General features: G+C 47.8%; 1 protein-coding gene across 1 annotated transcript in view; it reads right to left on the reverse strand.

Moving 5' to 3' along the window:
• Positions 1–289: 289 nt before the first annotated feature.
• The window catches only part of tenm3 (teneurin transmembrane protein 3), a 164,466-nt gene continuing 144,266 nt past the window's right edge, over positions 290–20,489 (reverse strand). Inside the window, exons 22-34 of the mRNA XM_039000275.1 lie at positions 18,742–18,843; positions 18,383–18,556; positions 17,525–18,135; positions 14,314–14,489; positions 12,814–13,049; positions 10,536–10,832; positions 6,570–6,795; positions 6,019–6,347; positions 4,808–5,316; positions 4,238–4,517; positions 3,805–4,072; positions 3,064–3,194; positions 290–1,862 (exon numbers count right to left, since the gene is read on the reverse strand). Of these exons, the coding sequence (XP_038856203.1) occupies positions 1,107–1,862; positions 3,064–3,194; positions 3,805–4,072; positions 4,238–4,517; positions 4,808–5,316; positions 6,019–6,347; positions 6,570–6,795; positions 10,536–10,832; positions 12,814–13,049; positions 14,314–14,489; positions 17,525–18,135; positions 18,383–18,556; positions 18,742–18,843 (4,095 nt within the window). The 3' untranslated portion in view covers positions 290–1,106. The remainder of the gene's footprint in view (positions 1,863–3,063; positions 3,195–3,804; positions 4,073–4,237; positions 4,518–4,807; positions 5,317–6,018; positions 6,348–6,569; positions 6,796–10,535; positions 10,833–12,813; positions 13,050–14,313; positions 14,490–17,524; positions 18,136–18,382; positions 18,557–18,741; positions 18,844–20,489) is intronic.

A 20,489-nucleotide genomic window follows, 5' to 3' on the forward strand; every position in this document is an offset into this window, starting at 1 on the left:
CGAAGGAAAAAAAATCTTCATATTTTTTACGATTTTATTTTTTTATGTATAAACACTGTACATAAATTACTTTCTCTAAGAGGCTAATATTGATGTACGGATAAGTTTGGAATTTTTCATCTTAATAAAAAAATCCATAAAGATACTGTCTCACATTGTTTTTCAAAAGATTGATTGGATATGATTCTTTCATTTCATTTAATTGATTAACTTCCTCCATACATACACACACACACACATTGTCTCCATTGTACACACACACACACACACACACACACACACACACACACACACACACACACACACACACACACACACACACACACACACACACACACACACACACACACACACACAGACACACACACACACACACCCTCCCGATTCCCAAAACGTCCCACTTTGATCTAGTATTGGTAAAGAAGTCACTTGGAGGGAGCTGTTTTGTCCTTTTTAGAAAGAAAAGCAGGAGAACGAGCAAGTGGTTTCAACAAGTGGTTTTGACTGTCTTGATGCCACCATTGGAGACCCATGGTCCTACTGCGAACAACAACACTAACTTTTTCAGTACGCAAAGGTCAATCAAAGGTCAGTCGTCAGGATGTAGAATCAGATTATAGACGTTGTCCTTTGTAAGAAACCAGAAGGCTTTTTTTCTATTAGTCCAGACGTGTTGTAGTGGTATGCGTATGTAAACACATTTCTTCTTCCTTTTTAAAATATTTTTTCCGAAAGCAAATAGCAGGAAGTCGATTTAAAAAACAAAAACTTTTTTTTCCTTTCACAAAACCGAGAGTTCTGACTTTTCCCCCCTCTCTTTTCAAGAGAGTCCACAGTCCATTCAACGCTGTATAGCACGGGACAAACATCTGTGTCAGTTGGAGCCGCTTTGTTTGATTTTCAGGCCCCACAGTGGTAGTATTAGGTTTAGTTCAGTTTGTGATATTTCTACATTTTACTGTGTTTGTTTCAGCTAGGCGGCGCTAAACACAGCACTAGCCTGGACCCTCCCCCTTTTTAGAGAAAAGGGGGGAGGCGAGGGAGGTTGGGGGGCAGGATTTGGAGGGGGTAGTCTCTTTGGCGGCCAGTGCCGAGGATTCTGTCTGTTACCTCTTCCCTATTTCGCTCTGCCTGAGGAACTGGATGTTGTTAGCGGAGTCTGCTAGCTCGGGGTACTGCTCTATGGAGAGGACGTAGTACCCATCGTAGCCCAGCACCTTCCCTCCGCTCAGCAGCTGCCTCTTCTCCCCCTCCGTCCACAGCCTCACTCCCTCCTCCCCCTCCCTCACCCGTTGTTGCTCCCTGGACCAGGCACTCGCCAACGCCTTCTGCCTGGCCTGCTCCAGAACACGCGCCTTTTCCTCGTCCAGAGTCATGCCGTAACGCACGTGGAGCGCCAGTGCGCCGTACTGCAGCTCCACGTCGGCGAAGCGCCGAGTCCTGCCGTTCACCACGGTGGTGGACTGGGACACAGTCACGTTGACTCCGTTCTCCAGCGACTTCCTCCCGCTTGTCAGCCTCAGCGCTCCCAGGTCGCTCTCCGGGAGGCTGGTCTTGATGAAGTAGTGCGTGTCGCGTCCCTCCACCGTGAAGTGTAGGTCCTCCAGGTAGAACGCATTGTTGAGGACGGCGGCGACCTTGATGCAGTCCTCGTTGGCGATATTCAGAGTGTTGGTGACCACACGGCCCTGCGTCACCGCCAACATAACACCCTTACCGATCAGCGACTTGGCGGTGGCGAACCACAGCCAGGGTTTCTCCCGGTTGGAGTGCCGGCGGCTCAGCTGGATCTCCGGCATCCTCTCAAAGGACAGGAAAGCCTTGGCTTGCCGGGTCACTTCCTGTTGCACCCCCGAGATTGACTGATGGAAGGAAAGAGGGAGGAGTCAGAGAAGGGGGAGAAGAGAGGGAGGAGAGAGAGAAACATCTAAGTTACACAGATATCAAATCAGAACTCTCTCTCCTTAACGGACACTTCTATGGGGTTGTTCAGTTTGTAAAGCCTGTTGTGTTTCTTTACCCACTGGGCACACTGTGGTTAAATCCACGTTGTTTCCATGTCATTTCAATGAAATTACGCTGAATCAACGTAGAATAGATGTTGAATTGACATCTGTGCCCAGTGGGTGGCTAATCCCCTAGTACTGTGTTATCTCAATAAAAACCAATAAAAACCAACAAGTCATTCAAAGGTTCCTTTTCTTCTAGAAATGTCCAATATATATGGAGACAAAACAACGGAATTTTGTTTTAGCAAGAAAAAGGATCACAGGGAGAACTATGTTAGTTTGTTATGAGGAAAAACCCCAATTGCAACGACAACAAAAAAGTAGTTTTTCAGATCAACGCTTAGTTTTTTAAAAAGAAATATGGAATTGTTGGGTTTGTGAGGAGCAACAACACAGCTTGTTAATTTCACAGAGAGAAGAAGAAGAAGCAACAGTCATGGCAACGTAGTTAAACCAATAAGGGACTCATTTGCACTTCAAATACGTATGTATAACGACTTTATTTAAAGACAAACCGGAGGATGATTCAGCTGCGGTATAATTGGTGTGTATGTGTGTGTGTCTGTGATTTCTCTGTACTTTGTAGCCGTGGGTGAACTGTGGACCACCCTGAACGCTGTTTGTCTCTTCTTCACTGGCGTTGCGTCTTAACAAGCTAAATCAACACGGTGGGTTGGTTGGTCTTCCAGCCAGCTGTGCTGTGAGATTGTGGTCGTAGTTTCAGTTCCTCAGTACAACCACAGTACGGAAATGAGAGTGGAGATAACAAGCTGAGGTTAATAAATCCCAGAGAGAGGTGGAGGGATATGACAGTAGAGATAGGGTATATAACTAGACTAGAAGGAGGAAGGCGGAGGCATACGTCGAACCGGAATGTTGTAATAAACCAGAATGAGGCGGAGGGATATGACAGTGGAGATAGAGGGTAAATTAACCCCAGAGAGAGGCGGATAGTACGATAGCGGCGATATAGAATAAGTAAGCAGAAGGAAGGGATAGGGGAGGATGGATGGGTGGAGGGAGGGAGGTAGGAAGGCGGAGGGATACTACATACCGGCAGGTCGTCCCAGAGCTGGCTCTTCTTCATCTCCAGGGACGGCTGTGTGAGGTCGAACTTGGGGATGGGGAACCCGGGGATGGCGTTGTGAAGGTGGAACCCAAACGTCACCAGCCAGATATTGACATCTGTAACCATGGAAAAGTGAATTACATTGTGACTATGAGAGAATAGGGCCCTGAGGGATATTATGTCCCAATGTTTCAGATTAGGATAGGTCAAACTGTATTGTCCCGAGGGGAAAATAGTCATTTCGAGTCATACCTTTCATGTTTAGCCAGAACTATAATCATGTGGAAAGGGTAACTGCTGAAAACAATAGCAATATCATGGTGATGCATAGCAATGAGGTAATATGCCACCGCTAGACAATTACTAAAGTTCACAGCCATAAAATATTCATACTAATAGTCTATTCACAATAGACTGTTTATCTATGGTCATCATGCAATGACAACATGTCCCTACTGTATTGCCATAACAGACCTTACCGTTCTACATGGCAAGGTGCCAGACAAATATAATGAGACCATGGTTCTGTGCATTGCAGTACATTGGTTTGTATCTGCTTGGCTAAGATATAGGGAGTAAATCAGAGTGCATTATAGGTCGCATCACAGTCTCTTATCTGTGATGTACTCCATTTGTGACATACTCGTTCTTTTATAAACCATCGAGAAGGTTTATGTCTTACATAAGCTATAAGCAGTCAACTAGAGTTAATTCACCGTCTCCCACCTGTGACGTACTCCTTGACCTCGTGAACTTTGCTGACAGGGTTGTTGTTCCGGAACATGTACAGGTTGAACGGCGCCGGGTCTTTCCCGACTCTCATCCACGTCCCGATGTCTGGGGTGGTCCAGCGCCCCGCCGGGATGTCATAGTCCCGGTCCCCGAAATGCAGCAGGCGCGTCAAGGGATCGTAGAGACCCCCGTGGAAGCCGATCACCAGGACAAAGTCAGGGTTGGAGTCAAAGTAGACCTCGCCGTAGGCTGTGTACTGCACCTAGAAAAGAATCATGAAATACATTGAATAACTATCACCTCACTGGATATGTAGATTTAGATACTTTTAGATTTAGACTAGCTTTTATTTGATTTAATCCAACTAACAACACATAGAGGATCGGGGACTGTACATGAGGCCTTTCCAACTGGTCTGAAACCTTACCTGCTTCAGAAGAAGCCCATTACTACTGAACACTGCTAGAGGGGTTCCGGTGTTGTCACAGGCGATATAGAACTCCTCTCCGCTACTGATCTCCATGGCGAAGAGGTGTCCCTGCAGGTCGTAGTAGAGAGATGTGATCTCTGAGCTGCTGTGGTTGTAGACGTGCGTGATCCTGGTCGGGTAGTTCAGGTCTGCATAGAAGAACTGCAGGTGCTGGCCCAGGCTGGTTCTGGAGGCCACACGGCGGCCCAACCCATCGTAGCGGTACTGGATGGTCCAACTGTTGGGGGAAGGGAGGGGGAGAGAGAGAGAGAGAGAGAGAGAGAGAGAGAGAGAAGGAGAGGGAGAGAGGGAGGGAGAGAGGGAGAGAGAGAGAGAGATTTTACAATTAGGAAACATTAAAGAGTATTAATAGCAGTGAAGGATTAATTATTTGAAACAATTTAGACATTTAAAACATACAAGAATTATCAGCAAACAACACAATACAAATTAAATCCAAGTTGGGTGTATGTTTACAGTGGGGTATGGATGGTACAGTCAGGTAAGGTCACCAATCGTCCAACTAACCTGTTGCCTTTGCTGTAGACGCGTTCTAGAAGGCCCTTGGAGTTGTACTCAAAGATCTCAGCTCCTCTCTGTCTCAGGAACCCGTCATCGTCCAGCCGGTACTGGACGTCCCCGAGCCGCGTGATGCGGTCTCGGAGGTCGTAGCGTAGCGGGGTGAGCCGGGCGCTGTTACCCGGGTTGAGCAGGTGGAGGTTGCCGTTCAGGTCGTAGTTGTAGCGCCACATCATCTTCTCGTTGAGGTAGACCGTCTGGAGCTGACCGTCCACGTCGTACTCGTAACCATACTTGGTCGTGTTGGCAAACGGTCCGATCTTGATCTCGCGTTTGGTCACTCGGCCCATGTTGTCATATTGGATGGTGATCCAGTACATGAGGGATCTGAAGATCTCGTACTGGATCTCCTTGATCCGCCCGTGGACGTCGAAGTGCTTGGTGTAGGTCATGACGGCCGTGGAGATGATCTGGTTGATGTCGTAGTAGATCACACCGAACTTTCCGAATTGTTCCACCTTCAAATCAAATCAAACTTTATTTAATTAAATAGCATTTAAATCACAAACACACTTTTAGTAAAATAATGAAACGTGTGAGAGAGAAAAAAGCGATAAAAGATATAAATAAAATTATGTCTACATACATTTTTGGACTTTTAAATTAATTAAATATAGACATTGATTCTTGAGCAATGTAACTTATGAATGTCTTACTCCATCAGAAAGGTTTTAAAAGGTTTTAGCTGGGCCTCCTAAGTGGCGCAGTGGCCTAAGACACTGCATCGCAGTGCTAGCTGTGCCACTAGAGATTCTGGGTTCGAGTCCAGGCTCTGTCGCAGCCGGCCGCGACCGGGAGACCCATGGGGTGGCCCAGTGTTGTCCGGGTTAGGAGAGGGTTTGGCCGGCAGGGATGTCCTTGTCCAATCGTGCACTTGCGACTCCTGTGGCGGGCCGGGCGCAGTGCATGCTGACACGGTTGCCAGGTGCATGGTGTTTCTTCCGACACATTGGTGTGGCTGGCTTCCGGGTTAAGTGGACATTGTGTCAAAAAGCAGTGCGGCTTGGTTGGGTTGTGTTTCGGAGGATGCACGAGCCTCACCCGAGTCCGTAAGGGAGTTGCAGTGATGAGACAGAGACTAATTGGATACCACAAAATTGGGGAGAAAAAGGGATAATATATATTTTTTAAAGGTTTTAGACGTGATTGAAGAACCTCACCTTCCCGGAGATGTCATCAAACTGGTAGAGGTCGATGGGCAGCGGTGTCTCGTTGATGACAGCCTGCATGCTGGTGACCCGGAAGCTGTTGTCGTAGGTATAATCAAACCGTGCATTCACCATGCCGTCCTCACTGAACCGGAAGATCTGCCGGTCCACCAACGGTCCAATCTGCCGGTACCGGATGGAACAGATGAACCCTTCACTCTGGAGGTTCACCGTCTTCAGCACACCGGCTGTCTCATCGTAGGTGAAGCTAACCCTCGTAGAATCATACAAGATCTCCGCCATTTTGTTCTGTCGTCGGTACTTGTAGAGAATTCTACGACCTGTTGATGTAGAAGGGGATGGTTATTCTGTGTACAACACCAACATCAATTCCTAGCAATATTTGTTGAATGGCAACAGTTTTAGGGAAGTTTTCCAAAACTTTCTGAAAGTGTTCTCTTTTTTTTGTGATAATAAAAAATAAGAAATGTACTTGATGACAGACGAGACAAGGACGTTAGACACACTCAACACAACCATAGCAGCTCTGACTGTTGTCTAACCTGTCCCTAGGTGGGCCACTCTGAGGAGCTGTCCGTCTTCGCTGTAGTCGACGGTGACCGAGGCGTTGCTCTCCGGGGGGTTGTAAATGTTGCGATAGTAGCCCAGGGAGCGGATGGTCTGCATGGTGTGACGGGCCACCGAAGGCATGGTGACAGCAGACAGGCGGTCCAACAGGTCGTAGTCAAAGATGTACTGACGCTGGCTGTGGAGCAGGAGCACCATGGACTGGAGGGAGGAGGACGGAGATGGAGGGAGGAGGAAAGGGGAGGGAGAGTGATGGGAGATGGGGGAGGAAAGGAAGAAAGAGAAATAAGAATTAATTAACTCTAATGTACATTACAAATTCAAATGGAGCGCTAAACCAGGAATTAACATTCCATTTCCTGAAAGAATTTCTCTCTTTTAATTGAGTTATACTTGACCTCCCTCCCTCCCTCCCTCCCTCCCTCCCTCCCTCCCTCCCTCCCTCCCTCCCTCCCTCCCTCCCTCAAAACGCAGAACTCTGTTAAATGCACTCCACTGCATTAATTCTAAAGTGTTCCGTAATTATTGGCATTTGCTAGCACTCCTCTCCTTTCTTCTCCTCCCATGTGTGTGTGTGTGTGTGTGTGTGTGTGTGTGTGTGTGTGTGTGTGTGTGTGTGTGTGTGTGTGTGTGTGTGTGTGTGTGTGTGTGTGTGTGTGTGTGTGTGTGGAGTAGTGTAGGGTCTACCTACTAATCTCATAAAGGTAGGCACCAGCGGAAGTCACAATCACTTAGCCAAACAGCAGGTAATTAGCTACTTTGCATAGCGGCGGGGGGGGGGGGGGGGGGGGGAGAGTGGAAGTGGATGGTTACGTCTGAAATGGCACCCTGTTCCCTATGTAGTGCAATACTTTTGACCAGGGCCCATGGGGCTGTGGCTAAAAGTACTGCACTACATAGGGAATCGGCTGCCATTTGGGGCGCAGTCGTTATGCTAGTTAGCGGATGGTTGGTCGTAATTTCAACAACAACATTTTTTACTGAAGAATGAGGCCCATAAGTAGGAAGTAGGAAGGTACGGCACAGAATAGATGAGCAGAGAGCATCTTAGTGAGTCAATAACAACAACAACACTCCAGTCCCTCCAGGATTCAGATATGCATCTCTGGCTCTCTCTCTCTCTACAGAGGGAGTCTGCCTGGAGGATCCTTCACCTTGTCTGTCATACATGGACAGACATTACACAACCTCCCCAGGCACTGTGTTTGTGTCCCTGTGTATGTTTGTCTGTCTGTTTCTCTGTATGTGTGTGTGTGTGTGTGTGTATGTGTGTGTGTGTGTGTGTGTGTGTGTGTGTGTGTGTGTGTGTGTGTGTGTGTGTGTGTGTGTGTGTGTGTGTGTGTGTGTCTGTGTGTGTGGCTACTGTGGCAACATATGTTTGGCCGGGGATATTTCTCTTGCTGGTCACTCTACCAGAGCTCTTGGCTGGCAGGCAACCACTGGGTGGGTGGGTGGTGTGTGTGTGTTGTTGTGTGTGTTCGTGTGTGTGTGCGCAGGCAGGCAGACGACGGCCGGGTGGGAGGAAAGGTGTTGGGGGAAACCATACATATTTAATGAGGGAACAGACAAAGGCATGCACGTGTACACACACACTTTTCAGCCCTGTTTTAAACTTATACTGAACTGAAAGATTTTAATGAGTTACAGTTCATATAAGGAAATCAGTCAATTGAAATACATTTATTAGGCCCTAATCTATGGATTTTACATGACTGGGAATACAGATATGCATCTGTTGGTCACAGATACGTTCCAAAAAATTACATTTGGTCGTAAATCAGAAAACCAGTCAGTATCTGGTGTGACCACCATTTGCCTCATGCAGCGTGACATCTCCTTCCTTCTCATAGACTTGATCAGGCTGTTGACTGTGGCCTGTGGAATGTTGTCCCACATGTCTGGTGAGAATGCAGGCCATGGAAGAACTGGGACATTTTCAGCTTCCATGAATTGTGTACAGATCCTTGCGACATGGGGCCGTGCATTATCATGCTGAAACATGAGGTGATGGCGGCGGATGAGTGGCACAACAATGGGCCTCAGTATCTCATCACGGTATCTCTGTGCATTCAAATTGCCATCGATAAAATGCAATTGTGTTCGTTATATCTAGTTTATGCCTGCCCATACCATAACCCCACAGCCACCATGGGGCACTCTGTTCACAACGTTGACATCAGCAAACCGCCAGCCCACACGACGCCATACACATGGTCTGCGTTTGTGAGGCTGGTTGGACGTACTTCCAAATTCTCTAAAACAACGTTAGAGGGGGCTTATGGTAGAGAAATGAACATTCAATTCCCTGGGAACAGCTCTGGTGGATATTCCTGCAGTGAGCATGCCAGTTGCACGCTCCCTCAAAACTTAAGACATCTGTGGCATTGTGTTGTGGGACAACATTTCTGGGATCTTTTATTTCAGCTGATGAAACATGGGACCAATACTTTACGTTTACATTTTTGTTCAGTGTAGTTTCTTGGTCATTATGTAAACGTAACCTCTGTGATCGTCTCTACAGCTTGTCCTGGAAGTGAGAACGGAGAAAAGTTTCTGCTACTCTGGGGAATTAGCTTGGGATCTCTATCTCTCTCTCTGTCCCACCCTCTCTCTCTCTCTCTCTCGCCGTCCCACCGTCTATCACTCTCTCTCTGTCTTCTCTATCTCTCTCCTTCTGTACTCTCCATCTTTCTATCTCTCTCTGTTCTCTCTGTGTTGTGTCCCTGTGGCCTCCCCATGCTGTCGAAACCCCGGCTCCAGCCTCTTCCTCTCCCCTGGGTCTCGTTTCCATAACTCTGGTCTTCACTAGTCCCTCTTAAGCCATCGCTCTGTACACTAACATCCACAAACAATGTCTGTTTTATCTTCCTGCTGTTGCTCTCTCTCTCCCCTCCCTCTCTTTGTCTCTCTCTCTCTATATATCCCTTACTACCTAAAGGGAATATGGTCCTTTTATAGAGCCTGTGCAGACTCCCTTGTATATTTTTCAAAGCATCTTTCCTGTTTTGACACTCATAGCTTTCAAGGGGCCTTCAATTACTTTTGTGGCTTTTTTTTATATTTTTCACTGTTTTCATCTTCAGAAAATAACCTTGTGTTCTGTGTGCTGACAATGAAAATAGACGACTATTCCCACCACTAATCCTTTTATAACAGGAGATGCACCGGTCTTTACAGATTAACAGCTCGTCTATGGTTAAAGAGGGACAGAAAGTGGTTGTGTTGGTGTGTGTGGGTGTATGGGCAAAGCTTACTGGGCGTGCATAGGGGAGAATCACAGTGTAGTTCGCAGCTGATGCTTTAATGCCAGGGTGTAGGAACAGTGCGCTTCAGCACACAGCGGAGTGGAGTTTTAAGAGTGACATTCTGACAGCAAACAAGCAGCGCTGCGTTTGACATTGACCATATCGGTTCAGCTACTCACCAAAAGACTAGTTGGAATGCAATAGATCGGTGATGCAAGTGCCTTCACACTAAGTCCTCAACTATTTTTTCACATTGTTTTTGCACTGCCAATACGGGGTGTTTGCTGGTGTTGCTGATCATGGCACCAGAGTGTGTGTATGCGTGTGTGGGTGTGAGTTTTTCAACTGGCAGCACGTTCCCCAACTGGCAGCACGTTTTCTGAGCAAAAAATATATATATATTTTATTGTTGGAAATAAAAGAGAGTAAAAACACCAGGAAATCAGCTCCAAGTGATTTTAATTGAAGAAATCTGTTCCCAAGTATTCCCACGCATAATAGAGAGACACGTGATCGTATATAAATGTAGGCAATGTTTGAAATGATTATGTTTTAGTTAAACATTATATCTGTTTGGGCTTCTTGTGGTCAATTTGTCGACAAATGATTTGTAATTATGTTCCGGCCCCCTGACCATCCGGTCCAGAAATTGGCCCGCGGCTGATTCTAGTTGATGATCCTTCCTCTAGTTCCTACCTTATCCAGGTATGTAAAACTCCAGGTCTTTCCATCGGCGAACACTCGGGACACAATCCTCCCTTGACCATCGTACTCCACCCTCTCTGTGGTGGGACCCCTCTGTAGGCTGGTCACCTGCCCCGTGCTGGAGTAGGTAAGGTTGACTGACAGCAGCTTACTGCTGGGGACCCACAGAGTAGGGTGGCCCTGGGTGTCATACACGATCTTCAGCAGGAACTTCCTGTGGTCGTCGTAGATCTTTTCTGTCCGGAGAGTTCGGTCGTAATCCACAGAGAGAAGGTTTCTGCCATTCACCTTTAGAGAACAGAAGAAGGGTTGGACAGTTTTAACTTAAATATTGTACAAATCCAATAAAAAGGTTCGCAGTCTAAGGAGTAATGTTTATTAACAATACATTATTTCGACTTTATACAGATTTGGACAGATTGTTGAACTTTTAAAACAAAAAACTAGCAAACACACAGGGGAAATTATGAAACTGTGAACTGAACCGGCTTTCAAAGTCAATTCCCGACCCAGAACCGCTATTTATCGCCTCCCAATGACTCCGCTGTTTGTTTAAACCGCTGTTTACCGTGATCGATTCTCAAGAGCGACACTAAATTCATTTAAGGGATTGTTAGCATTCGATTAGCCGTTATTGTGAAGGGAGTTTCATTAAAGTGAGAGACTGGCTGGCGTGTGTTCAAACTCTTGCTTTTGACTGCTTTCATAACTTAGCCCCTCTAGGAATTCAGCGAGGTGGAGAGACAGAGAGAATGAGAGAGAACCAGAGTGGCCGAGAGAGAGAAAGAGAGCGAGAGAGTGAGAATGAGAATAATATTGTGATGGTAACCATGCAGAGTCTCTCTCTCAGCCTATTGGGAGCTGAGACTCATTTGAAGATGACAGGGGCCTTCGGAATGCCGCTGAGACACACCGAAATACTAGCCAACAGAACGTGACCCCGGCCTCAATTTATTTCCCATAAGAAAGCATGTCATTTCCTGCTGGGATGGATGCCGTGGGGACACCCACCTAGCCTACCTGCCCGCCCCCCCTTCAGGTTTTCATGTTGCCAGCAAAACGAGGGAACGAGAAAAAGAACGAGGGAAAAAAACGGCGAATGGATGTCAATATGGCCTTCATGTTTTTTTTGTAAGCGAAGGCCCCTGATTCCTCCTGGACATTCTTCGGTAATGAGACGAGGAGGCTGAGATCCAGACAGAAACGGGATGAGTCCCAAATGCCACCCTATTCTCTACATAGTGCATATACAGTGTCCCTATGGGTCTTGGTCAAAAGTAGTGCACTATATAGGGAATAGGGTGCCATTTGGGACATACAGAGAGCAGTCTATGGAGAGAGAGATGAGGACAGACACTAGGAGGAGGAGTGGTTAATACCTCGGAGACCAGCCCTCTTCTCTGACAGAGGGAACGGCTCAGAATATGCAACCCCACCAATAGATGTAGCAGCAAGTGTGTGTTTGTGTCGTTGTGTGTCCCATCCATGTGTGTGTCCCATTAGCTTTAGTTCACATACAGGAGGCATCAGATATGGGAATTAGGGAATTAACCCATGGCGAGTCAGCAGGAAAACAAAAGTACACCTTTTCCTTTTTTTGGATAGATGGTAATGAATTACAGATATTGTCTTTGATGTTGGAGGAGACAAAACGTTGCGGCAATAACACATCGTCGTCCCTCGCTGACCGCTGACAAACTGTCACTAATTTGAGCCGTTTAGATGGTGATAACGAGGAGACGGAAACGTTGACAATGAACCGAAGACTATTTGATATGGAAAATAGTCTCACTTTCTTTCAGTGGTTAAATCCATATCGTAGTTAGCGACAAACCTCGACCAAGACCCGTCCTATATTGTAGCCTATGTTTGAATGATGCCGTGGTAAAAACGAGAAGGAAGCCAAAGATCTGACTAAATCATCTCCGAGGGAAGAGAGAGGCTGTGAAACCCCAACTGTTAGAATCCACATAAGAAACCCCTAGACAGGTAGTAATGATGTTTTAACCAGCTATGCCCGCTGGGAAGTGTGTGAAAGGTGCCAAGCTGTCACAGCAAAAAAAGGAAAAAAGAAACCCCCAATCTCCACATCTGCCTACAAAACAAAATGGCAGCTCCTCTCATAAGCCTTATGCCTAACCCTAAATCCAGACAAAATACCTCATTTACCTCTTATAATTTGACGATATAGCTAATTGACTTTTGCAGCTTAAACAAAACAACAATCAAACTAAAATGGCCGCCACTCTCCATCATCCTCCCTTCTCACCCTGAGCTTCCTTCCGAACACGATGACTTTCCCCCGGGTCTGCTCTTTGCGGAAGCGCCACTCCACCAGGTTCTGCCCGTTCTCCCCGGGCAGCGTCATGTTCCTCCGTGCCACCGTGGGGTTGGCAGCGCCCGCCAGGATGTGGGGCTCCGTCTGGTAGTGTGTGTCCATCCCGTTGGCATAGATCACCCTCAGAGAGTGGTCGTAGCCCACCTGGTAGCTGTTCCTTAGTTGGTCTGTGGTGGAGAGAAAGTTTTAGTTCCATGAAGACAATAACAAAGATTATAAACTGGGTGGTTGAATGTTGATTGGCTGACAGCCGTGGTATATCAGACCGTATACCACGGGTACGACAAAACATTTATTTTTCATGCTCTAATTACGTTGGTAAGCAGTTTATAATAGCAATAAGGCACATTGGGGTTTGTGGTACATTGCCAATATACCACGGCTAAGGGTTGTATCCAGGCACTCCACGTTGCGTCATGCGTAAGAACAGCGCGGTATAGCCGTGGTATATTGGTCATATACCACACCCCCTCGAACCTTATTGCTTAAATATGCAACATCTGATTTCAGATTTGAGAACCCCATTCTCCCCTTCTGTTTTATAAAGGATGGAAGATTCCTATGTTGGGTCTGCATTCTCTCCTCTCCTCGCCTTTCCTGTCCTCCTCTCCTGTCCTTTCTTCTCCTCTCATATGCTCTCCTCCTCTCCTCTCCCTTGCTCTCCTCCTTTCCTCTCCATTGCTCTCCTCCTTTCCTCTCCTCTCCCTTGCTCTCCTCCTTTCCTCTCCATTGCTCTCCTCCTTTCCTGTCCTTTCCTCTCCTCTCCTTTGCTCTCCTCCTCTCCTCTCCTCTCCTCTCCTCTCCTCTCCTCTCCTCTCCTCTCCTCTCCTCTCCTCTCCTCTCCTCTCCTCTCCTCTCCTCTCCTCTCCTCTCCTCTCTTCTCTTCTCATCTCCTCTCTTCTGCTCTCCTTTCTCCTCCTATCCTTTCCTCTCCTCTCTCCTTTCCTATCCTCTGCTCTCCTCCTCTCCTCTCCTTTCCTCTAATCTAATTTCCTCTCCTTTCCTCTAATCTAATTTCCTCTCCTCTCTTCTCTTATTTTATCTCCTCTCTTCTCCTCTCTTCTCCTCCCCTGTCCTCTCTTCTCCTCTCTTCTCCTCCCCTCTCCTCTCTTCTCCACTCCTCTGTCTACAAACAGACAGTTACTGTTGTATGATTAAGTATATTGATCTCTGAGCTGTCTTTATTTTATGACCTCTTTAATAATGAAAGGGGATCAGGGATTAATGCCCATTGAGTAATTGGTGAAGTCATTAGTATTGTGTTGACGTTCGACTAATCAATGCTGTTGGTTATCAACGTGGCTCATTAAAATTCATGACTGGTATTCACAAAGTTGAGACACACACTCACACAGACATGTGTAAACACACGCACACGCACACGCACACGCACACGCACACACACACACACACCTCCCCACCTCTACTTACCCTGGACTAGTGTGTAGAAGGAGTCGATGGAGGAGAGGTTAGTGGTGATGCTGACGTCCTCGTCGCGGCCGGATGTCTCGATGTCCACCGTGATGGCCCCGGTCATGTCCCCGTGTAGGTTGGTCACCACTCCCGTAGGGAACGTCACGTTGGTTAGACGACCTTCACTGTCATAACTGGAGGGGAGGGAGAAAGAGAGAAAGAAAGAAAGAAAGAAAGAAAGAAAGAAAAGAGAAGAAGAGAAAGAGAGAGGGAGAGAAGACAGAGAGAGAGGAGAGAAGACAGAGAGATGGAGAGAGAGAAGAGAAGACAGAGCGAGAGGAGAGAAGACAGAGAGATGGAGAGAGAGAAGAGAAGACAGAGCGAGAGGAGAGAAGACAGAGAGATGGAGAGAAGAGAGAGGGAGAGAGAGGGGAGAAGACAGAGAGAGGGAGAGAGAGGAGAGAAGAGAGAGGGAGAGAGAGGGGAGAAGATAGGGAGAGAGAGAGGAAGAGAGAAGGGAGAAGAGAGAGGGAGAGAGAGGAGAGAAGAGAGAGGGAGAGAGAGTGGAGAAGATAGAGAGAGAGAGGAGAGAAGATAGAGAGATGAAGAGAGATGAGAGAGAAAGGGAGAGAGAGGAGAGAAGACAGAGAGAGGGAGAGAGAGGGGAGAAGACAGAGAGAGAAGAGAGAAGACAGAGAGAGAGGAGAGAAGATAGAGAGATGAAGAGAGAGGAGAGAAGACAGAGAAAGGGAGAGAGAGGAGAGAAGACAGAGAGAGGGAGAGAGAGGGGAGAAGACAGAGGGGAGAAAGCAGAGGGAGAGAGAGAGAGGGGAGAAGACAGAGAAAGGGAGAGAGAGGAGAGAGGGGAGAGAGACATAGGGAGGGAGAGAGAAGGGAGAAGACAGAGGGAGAGAGAGGGGAGAAGACAGAGAAAGAGAGCGAGGGGAGAATACAGAGGGAGAGAGAGTGGAGAAGACAGAGAAAGAGAGCGAGGGGAGAATACAGAGGGAGAGAGAGGGGAGAAGACAGAGGGAGCGAGAGAGAGGGGAGAAGACAGAGGGAGCGAGAGAGAGGGGAGAAGACAGAGGGAGAGAGAGAGGGGAGAATACAGAGGGAGAGAGAGGGGAGAGAGAGGGGAGAAGACAGAGGGAGCGAGAGAGAGGGGAGAAGACAGAGGGAGGGAGAGAGAGGGGAGAAGACAGAGGGAGGGAGAGAGAGGGGAGAAAAATAGGAAAATATATATGGAATTGTTTTAAGAATGTCATACCAAGAAACATTTTGCTATTTGATTTTGAATTTTAAGACCCCTTGAAGTAGACCCCTTGAAGAGTTAGCAGGTAGCAGGTTGAGGGGACGATGTATGAATGGCTGCTGGTTTGTACGAGGGGATAGGGGTCAGGGTTTGGGTTCAGACTCAGAGGCAGTCTTTTTGGCAAGGGCTCTGTGGTAAAAGTTTGGGGCTATAGAAGCTGTATCGTGGATCACACTAGCCTAGCTGACTAGGGCCTTTGCTGTCCCATTATGGCTGGGAGTCTATTTTGGTGCCTGGAGGCAGTGTCAGCGTGTGTGTGTGTGTGTGTGTGTGTGTGTGTGTGTGTGTGTGTGTGTGTGTGTGTGTGTGTGTGTGTGTGTGTGTGTGTGTGTGTGTGTGTGTGTGTGTGTGTGTGTGTGTGTGTCTGAGCTAGCCTACTATCACATTTAGCGAGAGATGTAGTGACAGCCCTGTGTCTGCTGGTGTATGTCTGCTCTGGGAGTAACACGCACTTTGTGACTCTCTGTCTCGCACTCTTCTCTCTCTCCTCTCTCTGTTCTCCCACTCTCTCTTTCCCTCTCTCCCTCCATTTTTACATATTTCCTCCATGGTGACAGTGGGTGTGGCTCCCAGATGAGCTCCACTCCAAGCATGACACACACACACACACACACACACACACACACACACACACACACACACACACACACACACACACACACACACACACACACACACACACACACACACACACACACACACACACACACACACTGCATAATTTACAACTATTCCTCCATGTGTTGGAACGTGGTGCAAGTACAAGGTGAAACGGAACGGAAAGTTTTATATAAAGATTTCCCCTGAGTTGTGTGGCGTGTGTGTATGTGTGTGTATGTGTGTATGTGTGTGTGTGACAGGGTTTTGCTGAGCAGGCATTGTTAAGCCCCTGCCTTACTGATACTGATCAGATGGAAGTACAGAAAAGATGGCTGCTGGCTCTATAGTATACACACAGCCAATCACTAGAAGATATAGGATGATGAAGGACATCTTCATGTTGTCAGAGTTAGGACTTAAGGGACAAGGGACACTCACAGAAATGGGAACACTGACACTTCCTTACACAGTCTGAGGGTACAACAGAGGGAGAGAGACTTCTCTTACAGCAGCGTTCTCAAACACAACCGGTGGGGCAGTCAGATAGTCAGTCAGATAGTCAGTCAGTCAGATAGTCAGTCAGTCAGATAGTCAGTCTGCGAGTCAGTCAGATAGTCAGTCAGATAGTCAGTCAGATAGTCAGTCAGCCAGATAGTCAGTCAGAGAGTCAGATAGTCAGTCAGAGAGTCAGTCAGATAGTCAGTCAGAGAGTCAGTCAGAGAGTCAGTCAGAGAGTCAGTCAGAGAGTCAGTCAGAGAGTCAGATAGTCAGTCAGAGAGTCAGTCAGATAGTCAGTCAAAGAGTCAGATAGTCAGTCAGAGAGTCAGTCAGATAGTCAGAGAGTCAGTCAGAGAGTCAGTCAGATAGTCAGTCAGTCAGATAGTCAGTCAATCAGATAGTCAGTCAGATAGTCAGTCAGATAGTCAGTCAGTCAGATAGTCAGTCAGTCAGATAGTCAGTCAGTCAGATAGTCAGTCAGTCAGATAGTCAGATAGTCAATCAGATAGTCAATCAGATAGTCAGTCAGATAGCGAGTCAGTCAGATAGTCAGTCAGAGAGTCAGACAGAGAGTCAGTCAGATAGTCAGTCAGTCAGTCAGATAGTCAGTCAATCAGATAGTCAGATAGTCAGTCAGTCAGATAGTCAGTCAGTCAGATAGTCAGTCAGATAGTCAGTCAGTCAGATAGTCAGATAGTCAATCAGATAGTCAATCAGATAGTCAATCAGATAGTCAATCAGATAGTCAGTCAGACAGTCATTCAGATAGTCAGTCAGAATGGGGCCCCAAGTCTTCGCTGGTCAGTAAGTACTACTTACTCATAGAAGGTGGTCCATCCTATCTGTATGGTCTTGGTGGCGAGCAGCCCACTGTTGCCGTGGTAGGTGAACAGCACCAGCTCTTGTCCCTGGGCCGTCAGTGTCTTCAACCCGCCATTGGTCCCGATTGTCAGCCAGATCACCTGGTTGTCCGGGGCAACGATCCGCACCGGCATCCGGTTGGGGTCGCGGCGGATCCTCAAGGTGTTGCCACTACTATCTGTCACCGCTGTAACGTCCTCCTCGTTGCTATAGCTGAAGTTGTACTTGTAGTCACCGGTGACGAGAGACATGGTGAACTGGTGGGTTCCGTTGGAATCAAACACGTAGAGCTCCTGGGACGACGGCGAGGCCACCTCGAAGGAGCCCGGGCCGGAAACGGCGGCGCCCGACGGCGGTTGGTTGCGGCGGACGGCGCGGATGCGGATGTTGCCCAGGTCGGCCACGTAGAGCGTACCGTCGGGCGAGACGACAAGCGAGGAGGGCGAGTTGAGGCGGGCGTCTTTGGCGTAGCCGTCACCCGTCTGGTAGCAGTCGCAGTTGGCGTCGTTCTTGCAGTCGCAGTCGGACAGAGCTCCGGCCAAGGGCGTGATCTCGCCGTCCGTGGACACCTACATGTACATGTAAAGTTGAATCATTTAGCAGATGCTCTTATCCAGAGACACTTACAATCAGTGCAACGAGGGTAAAAAACAATGACATAACAATCATTGAAAGGTATTCAAAATAGGCGCCGTCCGCAAAAACAATCCCAGCAAGAACGACAAATACAACAGTATGTTGTTCTTGGTCCGTCCCCCCCCCCCTTCGTTTGCATCTCATGACATGTTATTGTACTATATTATAATACTATATGACCTGGCGGATGCGATGCATCTTCTTCTCATCAGTCTCGGCGATGTAGAGCACGCCACTGTAGGAGAGGGCGATGGCAGCAGCTCCCTCCAGCATGGTCTGCACCGCCCGCTTTCCCAGCGTGTATTCTATACCTGGCACCTGGCAGTGCATGGGACGTCCCGCCACGATGCGCACCTGTTGGGACACAGCAACAACACTAGTCAAAGAGGTGACCAGTATCTTGGCGAAGGTTTATTCAGCCCCAATGTGTCAGTGCATCCTTCCATCTCGCCTTACCCATCATGCATTGTTCCCACTACCAGCATGAACTTATTTGTGTATGTAATAGAAGCGTTCCTAAGTGGGAGTGTGATGGTCACCTGTCTGTTCTCAGTGATCTGCAGCACCACATTGTTGTCCAGGACATAGATGGAATTATCCATGGGGTTGATGGCCAGGGCTGTGGGCCACTCCAGACGAACCTACAACAGAGCAGAGATTTGATTAGATTTATTAGGATCCTCATTATCCGACGCCAATGGTGACAGCTAGCCTTACTGGGGTCTGACACGTAACCAAAAAGACATTACAGACCCAAAAACATTAAACCATTTGCATCCACTTAAAGGAGAAGAAAATAAATCAAACAGAACCTTTATTAGCCTCAAGGGGTGAAAACTATTCGCAAAAGTTCCGTAAAGATGACAGAAACAAACAAATCCACCCACAAACACAGAACAGATGAGATGTGAGTCTAGTGCTGCTTTGCACCCCTCCGGCCCCACTCTACCCCCTCCTTCCACCCCTCTACCCCCTCCTCCCCCCTCTGAGCGTCTGGCTGGGACACTGATGAAGAAGGATCCTTTACTTCTCAGGACTTATACATTGTGTGCTTCACTCTGATTCAATTTAAATCAGCCACCGGGTCATTTATTATATTTTAAGACAAACACACACACACGTGCACGCGCACGCGCACACACACACACACACACACACACAGACTGGCGTGCACACACACATGCGCACACAGACACACACACTCTGTGAATTGATGCGTTCCCTCATCGCCTGAGGGAAGCAACTCTCTGCTGGCAAAACAAAGAGGAGAGAGAAAGAGAGACGTAAACGTTAAAGTTTTATTGTCTAAACGAGACTTCTCTCTCATTCTCTTTCTACCTGTAGAGGAGCAGGGTATGCAGGCGGACAAAAGGGTATGCAGGCCCCCCAGCCCACCCCCCCCACCCCCCCCACCCCCCAAAACACACACACTTCTGCACCATTAGTGTTGTAGAGCTCCGGGCACAGCGGTAGTTAGGGACCTGTCGTCTTCACCCCACCCCCGACCCTGAGTGACCTGGCAGGTTAAGCACCTCAGCAGAGGACCATTAAAAGGTAATGATGCTTTTAGCCTTCTGCTTGACCACATGGAAGCTCTTCCCTGCCAGTTACAGACCATACATTATACATGGATAAAGCTGCACTATAAAGAGCCACTATTTGGGCACTTGGTACCATGCAGTGACTGGAAGACAGACTGTGTTTCTTCCTTCGCCTCTCAAAGTGCTACAAATACTTAACCCCTGCTTTTCCCCCTGTGGAAATGGAAGTGGAGGAAAGTTGAGGAAAATGAAATGACAACAGAGCGTTCCTGTCTATTCAGATGCACAAAAACATCAGTTGGAAGCCATTGCAGCGCACGGCGGAGTTCAATCGTCAACTTCTCAACATAGCTCCTGGAGAGAGAGAGTTGGAGAGAGAGCGTTGGAGAGAGAGTTGGAGAGAGAGAGTTGGAGAAAGAGAGTTGGAGAGAGAGTTGGAGAGAGAGAGTTGGAGAGAGAGAGTTGGAGAGAGAGAGTTGGAGAGAGAGCGTTGGAGAAAGAGAGTTGGAGAGAGAGAGTTGGAGAGAGAGAGTTGGAGAGAGAGAGAGCTGGAGAGAGAGAGCTGGAGAGAGAGAGTTGGAGAGAGAGAGTTGGAGAGAGAGAGCTGGAGAGAGAGAGAGCTGGAGAGAGAGAGTTGGAGAGAGAGAGTTGTAGAGAGAGAGCTGGAGAGAGAGTTGGAGAGAGAGAGTTGGAGAGAGAGAGCTGGAGAGAGAGAGTTGGAGAGAGAGAGTTGGAGAGAGAGAGCT

The sequence above is a fragment of the Salvelinus namaycush genome, chromosome 8, assembly GCF_016432855.1.
Source record: "Salvelinus namaycush isolate Seneca chromosome 8, SaNama_1.0, whole genome shotgun sequence".
In the NCBI taxonomy this organism is placed as follows: domain Eukaryota; kingdom Metazoa; phylum Chordata; class Actinopteri; order Salmoniformes; family Salmonidae; genus Salvelinus; species Salvelinus namaycush.